At 49.2% G+C, this 14697-nt stretch overlaps 3 protein-coding genes across 3 annotated transcripts in view; 1 reads left to right on the top strand and 2 right to left on the bottom strand.

Moving 5' to 3' along the window:
• nfatc4 (nuclear factor of activated T cells 4) overlaps positions 1-2905 on the top strand; it is a gene marked incomplete at both ends in the record, with an annotated part of 12243 nt that extends 9338 nt beyond the window's left edge. Inside the window, 4 exon segments of the mRNA XM_084447191.1 lie at positions 538-664; positions 1468-1829; positions 1832-2210; positions 2835-2905. Of these exon segments, the coding sequence (XP_084303317.1) occupies positions 538-664; positions 1468-1829; positions 1832-2210; positions 2835-2905 (939 nt within the window).
• Positions 2906-4118: 1213 nt separating this feature from the next.
• ftr66 (finTRIM family, member 66) lies at positions 4119-8942 on the bottom strand (the record flags this gene model as incomplete). Its single annotated transcript, XM_084447190.1, has 6 exons — positions 4119-4657; positions 4893-4952; positions 5067-5226; positions 5640-5873; positions 6505-6600; positions 8568-8942. 6 exons carry the CDS (start codon positions 8940-8942, stop codon positions 4119-4121), a joined length of 1464 nt encoding a protein of 487 aa, XP_084303316.1.
• A 1651-nt stretch (positions 8943-10593) lies between these two features.
• Positions 10594-14697, bottom strand: myadmb (myeloid associated differentiation marker b; the record flags this gene model as incomplete). The annotated part of the gene is made up of 2 exons (XM_084446936.1): positions 14652-14697; positions 10594-11638 (listed from the first exon to the last, which is right to left on the bottom strand). The coding sequence occupies exon 2, from the start codon at positions 11470-11472 to the stop codon at positions 10594-10596; it is 879 nt and encodes a 292-aa protein (XP_084303062.1). The 5' UTR covers positions 11473-11638; positions 14652-14697.

Below are 14697 nucleotides of genomic sequence, written 5' to 3'. Positions count from 1 at the left end.
GTGTGTGTGTGATCCAGCTGTGTAACATGCAGTGTGTGTGTGTGTGTGTGTGTGATCCAGCTGTGTAACATGCAGTGTGTGTGTGTGTGTGTGTGTGTGTGTGTGTGTGTGTGTGTGTGTGCGTGTGTGTGATCCAGCTGTGTAACATGCAGTGTGTGTGTGTGTGTGTGTGATCCAGCTGTGTAACATGCAGTGTGTGTGTGTGTCCTCAGTGCTTGCTGTGTGTGTATGTGTGTGTGATCCAGTTGTGTAACATGCAGTGTGTGTGTGTGTGTGTGTGTGTGTGTGTGATCCAGGTGTGTAACATGCAGTGTGTGTGTGTGTGTGTGTGTGTGTGTGTGTGATCCAGGTGTGTAACATGCAGTGTGTGTGTGATCCAGGTGTGTAACATGCAGTGTGTGTGTGTGTGTGTGTGTGTGTGTGTGTGTGTGTCTCCTCACTCAGTGCTTGCTGTGTGTGATACACATGTGTAACATGCAGTGTGTGTGTGTGTGTGTGTGTGTGTGTGTGTGTGTGTGTGTGTGTGTGTGTCCTCAGTGCTTGCTGTGTGTGCGTGTCCCAGCCTACACTGACCTGTCTGTGAGCCGACCGGTGCCCGTCTGTCTGTACGTCTCCAACGGGAAAAGAAAAAGGAGCAGCACTCACTGTTTCAAATACCTACCTAGTGAGTCTCTCTCTCCCTCTTTCTTTATCTCTCTCTCTCTTTTCCTCTCTCTCGCTCTTTCCCCTTTTCTCTTTCCCTCTCTCTCCTTCTCTCTCTCCCTTTTTTCTCTTCCCCTCTCTCTCCTTCTCTCTCGCTCTCTCTCACCTTTTTTCTCTTCCCCTCTCTCTCCTTCTCTCTCTCTCTCTCTCTCTCTCTCTCCCCTTTTCTCTCTTTCCCTCTCTCTCCTTCTCTCCCCCACCCCCCTCTCTCTCTCACTCTCAATTTTCAATCCTCTATTAGTGTGCGTGTCCACCGGCAAGCTGTATTTTAGAGCTGGCTCTGTTTTCTCTTTGTTTACAATGGGTAATGAGCTCTAGGGTGCTATAGAGATGAGAGCTGCGTTCCAAGAGCTATAGCGCCATGAGCTCTAAGCTTTTTTGGCAGTTGAAAAAAGTTTACGTTTTTGGGCTAGAGCGCAGGCTGTAAAAGGCTGTTCTGATCACGACAGCGGTCGGTTTTTGGCAAAACCGCAGAGACAGCGAACGTTAGCACTAGCTAACATTAGCTAGCTATCTTAACTTGGCTAGACACGACACTCGTTGCTAACGTAGCTGTAAAACGTCGGTAGCCTAGCCAGCTCTAAACTCCGGCTCTAGTGCTTCTCTACGCAGCTGTAAGCTTGGCGCTGTTCAGCTACATAAAGCTCGTTGGTGGACACACAGCCTTAGCATGGCAAGAAATGTTTCAACTATTGCGCAATAAAACATACACAATGAAATGACAATGAAAACAAAACAAATTCTCTCTCTCTCTCTCCACCTCAGTCATGTTTAAAGAGGAGGACCCTCTGCTGTCGCGCCCCTCTGTCTTGCCCCTGGAGGGGGTGACACTGTGCCCCATGGGGGCCCCTGGGAGGGCAGACCGGGGGCTGCATGGGAGGGGCGACCCCGCCCCTGACGACCGAGGCCTGGGCTTCCACCTGCCCCCGTACCCCACTGCCTACTCCCCCCCGTACCCGGGACACGGGTACCACGACGAGTACTGCCCCAAGCTGGAGGCCGCCGAGGACCCTGGCGGTCCCAGGGGGCCCCTGTCCGAGAGGCACCCCAGCTTCGAGAGCCTGGAGCTGGGCTTCACCGAGCTCCTCCCGCCCCTGTACCCCCGGGCCCCGCGGCCCCCCTCCCCGTCTCCCCCTCCCCGTGGCTGGACTCCCCCTACCTCTCCTCCTCCCCCTCCCCCTCCCACTCCTCCTCCCTGAGCCCCTTTCCCGCAGGCAGCCCCATCTCCTCCTCCCCCCTCCCCCCCGTCGCCTCCTCCTCCTCCTCCTCCTCCTCCCCCTACCCCCAGTACCCCTACCCCCCGGAGGTGTGCCCCTCGCCCCCCTCCCACCCCGGCCCCTACCAGGACTTCTACCCCCCTCCGTACAACCACTATGACGCCTGGGAACACCAGGGACGGGCCCAGGCCGCTGGGGGGGAGAGGGGGCCTCCGTCTGGGGCCAAGATGCAGGAGGGGCCCCTGGAGTTCGCCAGCTCGTCCTCCATGCACCACATCACCTTAGAGGAAGGTGAGGAGAGAGCCGAGGGAGAGAGAGAGAGATGGAGGGAGAGAGAGAGAGAGAGAGAGAGAGACAGGACACGGCGACCGCGGGTGGAACTCATGCAGATTTATTGATGGATGCACAGCAGATGAATAGGGAAGACAGGAGGACAGAGAAACATGGATGGAGGGATGATGGAGGGAGGGGATGATGGAGGGATGGATGGATGGATTGAGGGATGGTTTGAGGGATGGATGGATGGAGGGAGGGATGATGGAGAGAGGGAGGGATGGATTGAGGGATGGATGGATGGATGGGTGGGGGTGGTGGGAGGGAGGGAGGGAGGGAGGGAGGGAGGAAGGAAGGGATGGATGGATGGATGGATGGATGGATGGATGGGTGGAGGGAGGGAGGGAGGGAGGGAGGGAGGGATTGATGGATGGTGGGATGGGTGGAGGGAGGGAGGGATGGAGGGAGGGAGGGAGGGAGGGAGGGAGGGAGGGAGGGAGGGAGGGATGGATGGATGGGTGGGAGGAAGGGATTGACGGATGGATGGATGGATGGATGGATGGATGGATGGGTGGGTGGGTGGGTGGGTGGGTGGACGTACGGACGGACGGATATCTGACCACGCTGTTTTCCCCCCCACAGTGAACGAGTTCATCGGAGAGGACATCCGGTCGTTCCATCCCAGCTCACAGATGGACAGCCAGCCGAGCTGAGCAGCGACGTGCCTTCACCCGTCCGTCCCTCGTCCCATCACCCGTCCGTCCCTCGTCCAATCACCTGTCTGTCCCTTGTCCAATCACACCACACATTCCTCATGCTCTCGGCTTATGATGCCAGTAAGCCAGTTTTGAATGGGAATTAATGCAGGCAGGGGCACTGTTGATTTTATGATAGATTCCTGTTACAAGTTTATATAAAGGGAGACTAATGTGTTTAACCTGTTTTCAATATAAATTATACAAGATACCGTGTGGTGAATGGTATTATGTCATGTCTGTGTTATTATGGTGGTTTTGAATGCACAGGGGACATAATGATATTCTTTCTTACCAATGGCCAGGTTTAATGGTTAAGCACCAAAATAATATGCATCAGAATAACAAGCTCTTCACCGCAGTCCTTAACAATCTGCTGCCAGCCATTGTTACAGTAGGCTATTATGCTATTTTGAGTTTCGATTGCTAGATAGTCGTGTAGCAAAGAGCTCTCCCCACAGGCTGAGAACTGTGGCTGAACAAGCTGAGACCTGAATATCACTAATCTATTGTTAATGTAATAATATGAGGAAATGTCATTACGCCTCCCCTCTCTCTCAACCTCTCATCATTTCCTCTCTGTCTTGACATCTCCGTTTTAACACGTTGCAAACCTGCACAGTGGGACAAGTAGATCACTTCCTTGTTGAGTTTCTGATCAACTCCCAAGTCTGTAGGGCTTGGCGTTTGCATCTGTCCAAAACATCCCAGTAACAAGACCCCGCAAGTGAGCTGTACTAAAATCGGTGCTGTCAATGTTACTATTCAACCACCACCAGGGGGCGGTGTCACATATAGACCAAACAAATCAGCCAGCGATGCACGAGAGATAAATTTACAGCAGCGGCAGCGCCGTGTGTGTCCCTTCCTTCACAATGAGGAATGTAAATAGCTCTGTAAGTGGAACGGCTGTCATTCAGTTTATCCTGAAGACCGTGGCACGTTAAAGCCTGAGGGGGATTGGTACTGAAGTTTAACCACTATTTCTCAGAGGGCTTTCTAATTTTAGCAGTAATGACGCCTGTTTTAGGACGTCGGGTTCCAGGGAATGAGGAGTTACATAGGATCAACATATCATACTCTGCTGGAATGATGTGAGTAGCAAAGCAAGTTCACACGAACACTGTTCAGCCCATACCAGTATTTAACGCAGTCTACAGTTTATCTCCTATCATTCTATCTGGCACAGTCGAACAGAAGCCCCGAAACACATGAGCTCAAAGCCAGGGTAGAGCGGCTGGGTGAATGTCGTCTGGATCCTGTGGAGCTGCGTCATGACGCAGTCGGCTGTGACGCTGTAGAAGGCCAGAGTCCCCGCCCCCTGGTCCAGGTACACGCCGATCCTCGACGACATCGTCGGCGTGGTTATTCTAGTGGCCGCGTTGTCGTGCCAGAAAGTACACCATTTCCTGGAACAGAACAGACTCCAGGACTTGTCGTTGTGTCCGTAGTGGGAGCCGTTGCCCTCCCCTTCCCTGGCGATGCCGTGGTAGGCGACGGCCATCTTGGCTCCGCCCCCGTTCCACTCGGCCTCCCAGTAGCAGCGTCCGGGCAGCGCCTCGCGGCTCAGCACCTGGCACCAGTAGTCAAAACGCCCTGGATGGTTGGGGAAGGAGTGGCCTCTGGAACTGACGGTCACTGCCCTGTGCTGCTGTGACAGGCTCAGGTCCCGGTGGGCTGTTGTGGGGTCCAGTGTGAACTGGCAGGAATCTTAAGTTAGGGGAAGGGGGGGTTTAGAGCACAAAAAGAAAAGAAAAGATCAACAAAAGCAAAAATATCCGGATAGCCTACTGTAAGGTGAAGCTGGCTACTGTAGGCCTATCACCACAGTAAGGCTGTGTTGAAGCTGAGAGCAGAACGGGGTTATAACAGGGCTCACTGCCCACATTAAACGAGTGTCGTTCATCATTTCTACTTTACAGCCGGTTTACAATAGGACACTTACAGTACAAGAACTCTGCTCTAATCCTGGGTTCTGGACACTGCAGTAGTTTCACCGAGCTGGCTGTGGACAGGAAAAGCACGGAAGCTTTTAAAGCTCTGAGGGATGATAATGTACAGTAGACCCTTCTCTAAGGATGAAGGACACGACGTGTGACGACCGAATCGAAGACCGAACCTGCTCTGGATATCTTTGGCCACTCCCCTTTGAAGAGGTCCTCCAGTCTCCTCTGGAGGGCCGACACGGACGAGCGCACCTTCCCAAAGTCCAACGGGGGTACGACCGTGATGCTGGGGGCTTCAGGGAACTCGGCGCCTGTGCAGATGGACTGGCAGTTCTAGACAATAGGAAAACGGAGGGAGATTTACTGTATACATCTGAAATTTAATCTCAGGGATCAATAAAGCACGACCTACCTACCACTCGATAGGCCTATAAATATGTCAAAATAATCACATTTCCGTCATAGTAGGTGAGAAATGCCAGTGAAATTCCTGTCTTTGCAATGTCCTATCTAGTCCTTGCACCCTGTCTAATGTTATCTCCATCAGTGTTAAGCACCAACTGACCAGGGCTGAGTTTCCCAGAGGCATCGTAGCGCTACATTCATCGTAAGATATGAGACAGACAGACAGATATACGATGAACGTAGCGCTACGATGCCTCTGGGAAACTCAGCCCAGAACATCCTAGTATGTGTAAAACCCACCTGGCTAATAAAACAGATGGTGATTGTGATGGTGATGCTACCTGGAGGAAGTAGATGTGGTCGTCGGCGCGTGAGAGGCGGTCCAGTCCGGCGTCTGTCCTCCTCAGGTCGGCCAGCTCCAGCTCCAGCCGGGCCAGCAGGTCCCGGGCCTGGCCCACGGCCGCCTCCTCCCGGCGCCGGATCAACTCCCGGAGCTCCGCGCGCCGCCGCTCCACCGAGCTCAGCAGCTCCAAGAAGATCCGCTCGCTCTCCTCCGCTGCCGCCCGGGCAGAGAGCTGTCGGGGGCACACACACATGCGCACACACACAGACATGTACACACACAAATAAACACGCACACATGTACACACACAAACACACATGCATACACACAAACATACACATGCACACACACACACACACAAATACACACACATGTACACACACACAAACATACACACGCACACACACACACATGTACACACACAAATACACACACATGTACACACACAAACACACATACATACACAAACATACACGCACACATACACATGTACACACACAAATACACACACACATGTACACACACATACACACAAACATACACACAAGTACACACATGTACACACACAAACACACATACATACACACGCACACGTACACACAAATACACACACACACATGTACACACAAACACATACACACGCACACACAGGCACACGTACATGCAGACACACACGCACACACACAGTTGAGATTAAACTTTGACCTTTACCAAGAGGCAGAGCAGAATGGTTTACGGTGGAACCACCCAGCCTGAACCCTTCTCTGCTATGTGGCTTAGCCAGGCTCACGGGCTCATACTTGGCAGCGCTGACTGGCTGCTCTGTGGACGTCGCTTTGCTTATCTAGTCAGTGACTCATCACCTTGAGGGATTCCAGAACCCTCCGCAGGTCCAGGAGCTCCTTCTCTTTGACCTGGATCCTCAGCCTGCCCTTCCTCTTCGTCCTCCCCAGCTGTTTCTGTGGGGAAAGAACAACTTTCTAGCTTCGTCTGCCCATACAGATTCCACCATCTGATGAAGAGAGAGGGACTTGCGCGAGAAAACAAAGAAAAATTGGCCCTATATGCATGGCTGTGTGGGTGGGTATGTACATGCATGGCTGTGTGTGTATGTGTGTGTGTGCGTGCATGGCTGTGTGTGTGTGCGCATCTTCTGGGCCAATTTTCTTTCTTTTCTTGGATCAGTCAGTCTATCAGATGGAATCTTTATGGGCAGACAAAGACAAAAAAGTTATTTTGTCGGCAAAACACTTCAAGGTTTACTGCCACCGTATAAGCACCTACAAAGAGGCAAAACAGGAGTTTAGAAGATAATTTGAGAATTTCGTAGCATAATTATTTTCCCACACTCAAATTGCTACTCGCATCCATGTTGGCCTACCTACAGCAGGCAGGGCCTACAGAGAGGGAATGCGGAACAAAACCAGCGCAAAGTGAACCTGTCGCCCCCCACCCATGATGCATGTCGTCAGCATGTACAGTTGTTGGATGTGCAAGTGGAGTGGGCTTTTCTAGTTTAGATGTATATAGAGAGCCAGCCTTTACAGTAGGCCCAGCATATTTTTGGTTTGGTATAAAATGTCAGCATTTATTCAAAAGTAGGCCTAAGTAGTGAATTAAAATAGCTGTGATTAAAATAGTTAATATGAAATGAACTGACAATGTAATGTTTTTAAAGATTTTTTTTTATTTTTTAAATAGAGTGGTGAGGTCTGACGTAACTTTGTAAGTTGAAAAGTTAGCATTTCTGTCATTGTGGTGTGTAGTCCTAAATCCCTATGGGAAAAATGAATGGGATTTGCGAGAAATGCCCGAAATGTGGGTCTCTGTTATACACAGACCTTATTTTAGACATTTTTTGCACGTCCTGTTACTTTTTCCCATCGGGATTTTGGACTACACCCCACAATGGCGGAAATGCTAACTTTAAGTCTACAAAATGAGGACATCACCTCACCACTCTGTATGATAATATGTTGATTGTACTCTTCATTTTGCCTCCCTCTGCTGGACGTATCGTATTACTGCACCATAGTGGACCTGCTCAAAGCATTCTACAGTCTAACATTGGCACCAAAAGAGCTACTAAACACCTCAAGCTCTGACTCTGAGGATTTAGAAAGTAGACAGCCTCCTGAGTACATGATCTCACATCATGTTTCTCTGTCGTGAGAGAGATCACATGATCAGGATCTGGCTAATGGATATGTGTGATTTAAGTGCAAAAAAAAGTGCTTTTTATATAAAAGGTGGGGGGCTGAAAGTCAAGCCACCTCAGAGAAAAGACTTTAATCGTTTGAAAACTGTCTTTACTTTGGTGAGCAACGAAATTATACTATCTGTAGATACTTGAAGAGCAGACTGAGTGAAAAAAGCTCATGGAGAAATGTATGATCCCTGACTGCCTCACTAACGCCTGGTGGAAACTTATCGTATGAAGTCCATTCAAAGATAAGTGGTTTCCAGAACATTTCCCAGAGTTCAGATCTTTATCTCTGCCCACTGAAGCCGACGGTCTGAACAGACAAAGACTTCACATTTGAATGTGGCAAAGGATGTTCTTTGTGTTAATACAAACAACACATCTAACCTTTTCACTTTATGACCCTGGCCTTGATAACTATCAAGGAAATGTCCTCCGTGGTAAAATGTTATTCATTCCTGGTACAAGATGGTCTCACGAAGCAAGTAGGTGCAAGATGTTCCTTCCTCAAAATGGCCGTACAGTGTTACATCCTGGCATGACTGTAATATTAACTAACTACTAAACTACTAAGTAAATGACTATGATATAAGGGTGATGTACTTAAGAGGAGCAGGATGTAGGTGGATTTTGATCACATGGTTGTATCAGTTGGCTGGCAATTCAGTTTTAATTGACGTTATGTGCTGTAGGCTACTGTCAGAAGGAGACAGTGAATCTTACCTGTCTGTCGGCCCTCTCTGCGGCGGTGGAGACCGTGTCGTGGCCCCTGTGCTCGTCCATCACACACAGCAGACACACGCACCGCTGGTCGGTCCGACAGTAGATCTCCAGCAGCTTGTCGTGCCGGGAGCAGATCTTCTCCTCCAGGTGCACGCTAGCTTCCACCAGCGTGTGTTTCCTGAGGGCGGCCGATTCGCAGTGGGGTCGCAGGTGGTCGGCGCAGTAGGAAGCCAGACACACCAGACAAGACTTGACTGCTTTGACTTTAGTCGCAGTGCAGAAATCACACGACACCACATCTTCGGGTCCGGCAACATGGCCAACGTTGACGGAAGCAGCCTCTTGGTGGCCGGTCTTCTTCAGTTGGTGCATCATCTCGGCTGAAATGGTGTTTCAGTAGCCTACAACATGTGTCTATGGGTGAATGTCTGCCTGCACCGAGGACAGATGAAGGTTCCACAAGAGTCTTCACAGAATCTTATACAGTCACATGCAGTAACAGTGTCCACAGGAGGAAGACACTGGCTCTGTGAATAGGTCCAGGTAGATGATGGTACAGTAGACTGTGTGCTATAGACACAGAAGGACACCGTCAGCTTAATATATCCAGTTACAACCACAGAGGGTTGGAAAATACGGTATGCAAAGCAGACACCCACAGATGCATGAGTGTGTGTGTGTGCGTTTGTGCGTGTATTTGTGTGTGTGCGTGTGTGCTTGCTTCAACAGTTCATGGAAATACAAGCCACAAGAATCCACCCCCTCCTACACACACACAAGTACACACCAACTGTCACTTTTTTTCTTTTTTTTTATTGAAACACTGATTATAATTTCCCATAACACTGATATGGCTTACACTGGCTCAACAGATACAAAAAAACAGATAATTATAATGTAGTAACAAGCAGGAAGCATAGAGATACGAGGTGGAAGATAAGTCTCTTTTTCTCTTTTAGACATAACATAAAGGGATATGATCTCTGCCACCAGAGCAAATTAGCCTACTGTTACAGCAGTATACAAAACAATGGTCCAGATAAACAACACATTTTAAACATTTTTTTGTTTTCAATATGACTTGTTTCTTTTCTAAAAATAAAAAAAAGATTTTTGTTTTGGGACATACATGAACATGTAGTCATTCATGCATGTAAAGTTTTGAACAATAAGTGCGCATCACACAGTGAATGTTAAAAGCTAGCTACCTTGTTAAAAAGTACAGCCGTTATGCTTATTTTCCAACATACAATATATATTCTTGACATTATATTCTGTGGTTGACAAAAATATGTATGCAATAAGCTAGCCTAGCGTGCATTTTTACATAATTTATTCAAATATTATTTTTGTACTACTTCAAGTCTTGAGAAGATTGGAGCTGTATACAAATTCATGTTTCAGACACACAGGTGGTGTTTTTTTGCGACTCATCTTAATATTATCAGCAAATGGTTACTAATACTAATTTGGTAGGAATGATTGTGTAAACAGAAATAACATTTCTTCTGTTCCTTATTACAAACAAAAAAGGAAGGACTTCCCTGAAATAAAGAGAGATATCATATCAGCATAGTCATTACACCCCCCCTTATCTTTTAGACAGTGTTTGATTGTCAGAGCTCAAACATTTGGGTCCATATAACCATCAAAATCATAATTAGTGTTGAGTCCTTAATTACTGTATGTCCGGTCAGGTGGAAGCTATGTGACTAAACGGCCTGCTGCTCCTAACTGACCTGGAAGTACTATTGTTGACCTGGAAGTGCTATTGTTTGGCGGGGGGGGACTACAAAGAGTTTAAGTGCTGAACATGGACAGATACATGATGCAGAACACAGTGAGCCGTTTTTCTATCTCCCTTTCCTCTCTTCTTCTCAAACTATACCTCCACCTTTCCCACCCACTCATATCAAAGGGAGAGAAAGGCTTCTCTCCCTTTCTCTCTCTCTCTCTATCCTCTCTTCCTACAGCTCCCCTCCTCTCTCTCTCTCTCTCTCTTCCTCCCTCCCTTCGCACCCTTCCCTCACACGCTGACGAACACCAGCCTGGCTGAGTAGATGAGGTCGGCCAGGTAGAGGATGAAGTTGACGGCGGTCAGCACGGCCACCGCCAGCAGCTTGTCCCAGGTGCACAGCCCCACGTAGGAGCCGCAGTTCGGCGGCCGCGACGAGCCGCCGTGCTTCCGGTCGAACTTGAAGATGGGCCAGATGATGGCGGCCGACAGGTAGAGGACCACGGCCAGCAGGGCGTAGGCGGACAGGAAGCGGGCGAAGGGGAAGGGCAGGCAGCCGGTGCACTCGCACACGCACATCCCGATGATGGCGGCCGACAGGATGAAGCAGATGCAATAGACGGCCAGGCAGTACTTGAGCGCCTCGTGCTGGTCGTACGCCACGGGGTCGCTGATGAAGACGAAGATGACGGTGGCCACGAAGGTCTCGCACACTTTGAGCAGGCCCGGGGCGGTGGCCATGTAGCCGGCCACCTCGCCCGGCCGCGCCTTGCTGACGCTCACCTCGCTCATGTAGACGATGGTGGCGAGGCAGGAGAACACGGTGGAGACGATGCGGTAGTCGCGCTGCTCGCTGGCCCGCGCGCCCTTCAGGAAGTAGAGCGGGAAGATGATGGAGGCGGACAGGCAGAGCAGCGCGGCGTAGCAGGCGAAGGTGATGGGGAAGTTCTTCCAGGACACGGGGGCGCGCGCCTGCAGGCCGAACAGCTCCACCAGGAGCACCAGCAGGGTGCCGGCGAAGCTGAACGCCCAGCAGAAGATGCACCAGTCCCCGGTGCCGTGGCCCAGGTAGGCGCCGTGGACGGCCACGGCGAACGCCACGCAGGTGAACACCAGCGCCGCCAGGCGCGTCCAGAACAGGGGATTGGAGTGGACCACAACCAACGGCATGATGGGATACGGAGTGTGCTAGGCTGCTAGAAGGGGCTTTAGACTACAGTAGAGAGCAGAGTTGTAGGGAGACGGCTGAGTTTCTGTGGGGGTTCTGTTTGGTTCTGGTGTCACTGTCTTGTGTGAATCATACAGTAATGCAGGTCCTCGTCTGGTGCAGAGGTATCTGGAGTGAGAGGACATAGAATGGAAACATATTATACATGTAGTACTGTATTTGTCCACATGAGGGCAGCTGTTTTTGGCATCGTGATCTAAAACCTCTGGGCTGTGGAATCTACAGATCGCTATCATCTCCGTTTTCATCAAAACAAGATAAAATTGGACTCTTAATATAAAAATGTTGACTATTTTACTTTTAAAGGAGCTGTAGAGCATATTATTAGTCTTTTACACATAATTATCTTTATACAGTACTCTATTTAAGAGGGCATTCTCAACAGAGGCATTTCTGCTTGTCGGTACTTCCGCTAATGTGGCAATGGTGCCTTTTTAGACAGGCATGGTTCCAGGACCTTCGCCCGACCCCATGGACCCGACAATATGTCTGTCATCAGTCTCCCCAGAGCCCCGTTAACACAGTCACACCAGCCAGGAGTCATTCCTGCCCCTCCTAACACACACACACACACTCTCACACACACACACACACATAGGCGCACACACACACACACGCACACACACATAGGCGCACACACACACACTCTCACACACACATGCACAAACACATAGGCGCACACACACACACACTTTCACACACACACACGCACACACAAATAGGCGCACACATACACACACACACAAAAATGCACTCTCCCTTCAGAAGTGGTGGTGTCCATGATCCCAGTTTACATAGTTGAGGGACCGTTATAAACATTTCAAGTACACGCCTATTTACATTAGACAAATGAATCATCGAGACGGCTCTGGGGGACCGAGAGAGGGAGTGAGGGGGGAAGGGAGAGAAAAGTGAAATTAAAGAGTGATGAACAGAGAGAGAGAGAGAGAGAGAGGGGCAGAGAGACGGGAACCGCAGGGTAGAAAGACCGCAGCGGGGAGAGAGAGAGAGAGAGAGAGAGAGAGAGAGAGGCAGGGAGAACATGAGAGAGAGGGGAGCAGGGCGGGAGAACGATGGGGGAAGCCCTAGGCCCCTAACCTCAGAAGGACACATAGTTTAAACATAGGCCCTCTGATGGAGGAGAATAGCAGAGCAGTGACTCACCGCCCTCCGCCTGCCCCTCCCTCGCTCTCTCTCCCTCTCTCTTTCTCTCCCTCTCTCTCTCACCCGCTCTCTCTCTCTCTCCCGCTCTCTCTCTCTCCGTCTCGTAAGATTTTCCAACTGGCTGATCCGTTGCAGATGTGCGGCAGACGATTGCTGTCGAGCTGCAAACTGAGTCAAACAAGCCAAGTCTCTACCTCTGTTTCCTCTCCTCAGTCAACTCTACAGGCCGGCTCCAAGCTTTCCCTCCCTCTCGCTCTCTTTCTCCCTCTCTCTCTTGTTCTCTCCCTCTCTTTCTCCCTCTCTCTCCTTTTCTCAATCTCTCTCTTTCTCTCCCTCTCTCTCTCCCTCCCTCTCTCTTTCAACCAACCTCCTTCACTTTTCCATGTCTCTCTCTTGCATTTCTCTCTAATTTCTCTCTCATCCCACCATCTCTCTCTCTCTCTCTTTCTCTCTCTCTCTGATCCACTCTCGCTAAAATGCACTAAGCTACGCTCGATATTCTCTCTCCAGCTCTAAAAGAGAAACACCATCAATTACATCCCATGTAAACCACTTTCAAAAAAAAAAGAAGAGGTAATGGAAAAATCTATGCCATTCTTGGTCATTACTTGGTGCTTATGGAATCATGTCAGGAAAATGGTCTGAAAAATGAATCGGCCTACAGACTGTGTATGGAAATGGCTCAGAGGACAGCATGGAAAACACGACGTATCGCCCAAAGAGGGGGGGGGGGGGGGGGGGACTTCCCTTTAGAGAAAAGGTCTTAAAATAGGTTCACGTGGCCTATATGGGAGAAAACAGGATACACTAAAAGTGCTTTTGCAAATAGTAACTTTTTTCACACACACACACACACATGCACACACACACAGACGATTGCACATATGCCTAGGGGTTAATACAGGACTCAGTATCTCGTTCATGAGGTCACGCGCACTGGTTGTCATGACACAACATGGATAACTCAATTTCACCCTTAATCCAATTAGATGGGCAGTGGGCACAGACATAAGACAGGCTCTGTCAGCTAATCCCTGTAGGCAATCCCACGGTAGTGTGTGTGTGTGTGTTTGTGTAGGTGTGTGTGTGTGTGTGTAAGTGTGTGTGTGTGTGTGAGAGAGAGAGAGAGAGAGAGAGAGTAGGTGTGTGTGTGCGCGCAGCAGTCTTGTGATATTGTTGTAAAGACTGGGATGTTTTTTGGTCTCCAGGCCACGGTGTATTGGTTCATTATCAATCAATCAATCAATGGCTCTCTGAGGTTGTTTTTTTTGCTAACCAACCTTCATAGAATGCTGTTACAAACATAGCCTATATTTGAGAAAGCCCATGTGGACACTCCCACAAAAAAAGCAATGATATTCTCTCAATACTTATACTGTGTAAGAATCACTCACTCTTATTCAAACCAATAAATTAAAAATTAAGTCTCTAACTTTACCCCTTGCTGACAGCATACCGTTACTCTGGATGTCCATTCATTGACACCCAGCGTAGAGAGGTGGGTGTGCCTTTAGAGATGCGCCGCGCCCTACACACTGTTTCTCACGTTTACAAATTTAGGTGAACAGCGGAAAAATAGATAGGCCTACAGTGGGTATTATGCAAAAGACATCTGTCACATAACCTGTGTGTTTCTTACGCTGTAGACTTCGTGTTTTTGTTCCCTACTCATGAAGCCTACCACTACTCATGTAGAATGCCACTTTGACTTAAGATTCACCACTAAGACACGTGAAAGCAAATTCTATCCAACTTAAACTTCCAAAAAAGTGTTTTCATTCCAAGCTCGTTCAGGTTATGATTCCTTTCAACAGCCTGCGTTCTCTGAAGGCATGTACGTAGACTTGCAACAAGTTACAACAAGTTGAGGAAGAGAGAAAAATCCCTGAAATCTGTATCGATCTAAATAAAGTATTTTGTATCTTCTTATTCGCATAATGTGACTAAAGATAATTACCTTTCCGTTATTAGTGACTGGTATCCTTTGTTCTCCCGGGTTCCCC

The sequence above is a fragment of the Borostomias antarcticus genome (genome assembly GCF_949987555.1).
Source record: "Borostomias antarcticus genome assembly, chromosome: 12".
In the NCBI taxonomy this organism is placed as follows: Eukaryota; Metazoa; Chordata; class Actinopteri; order Stomiiformes; family Stomiidae; genus Borostomias; species Borostomias antarcticus.
This window is presented reverse-complemented; position numbering and strand designations above follow the sequence as displayed.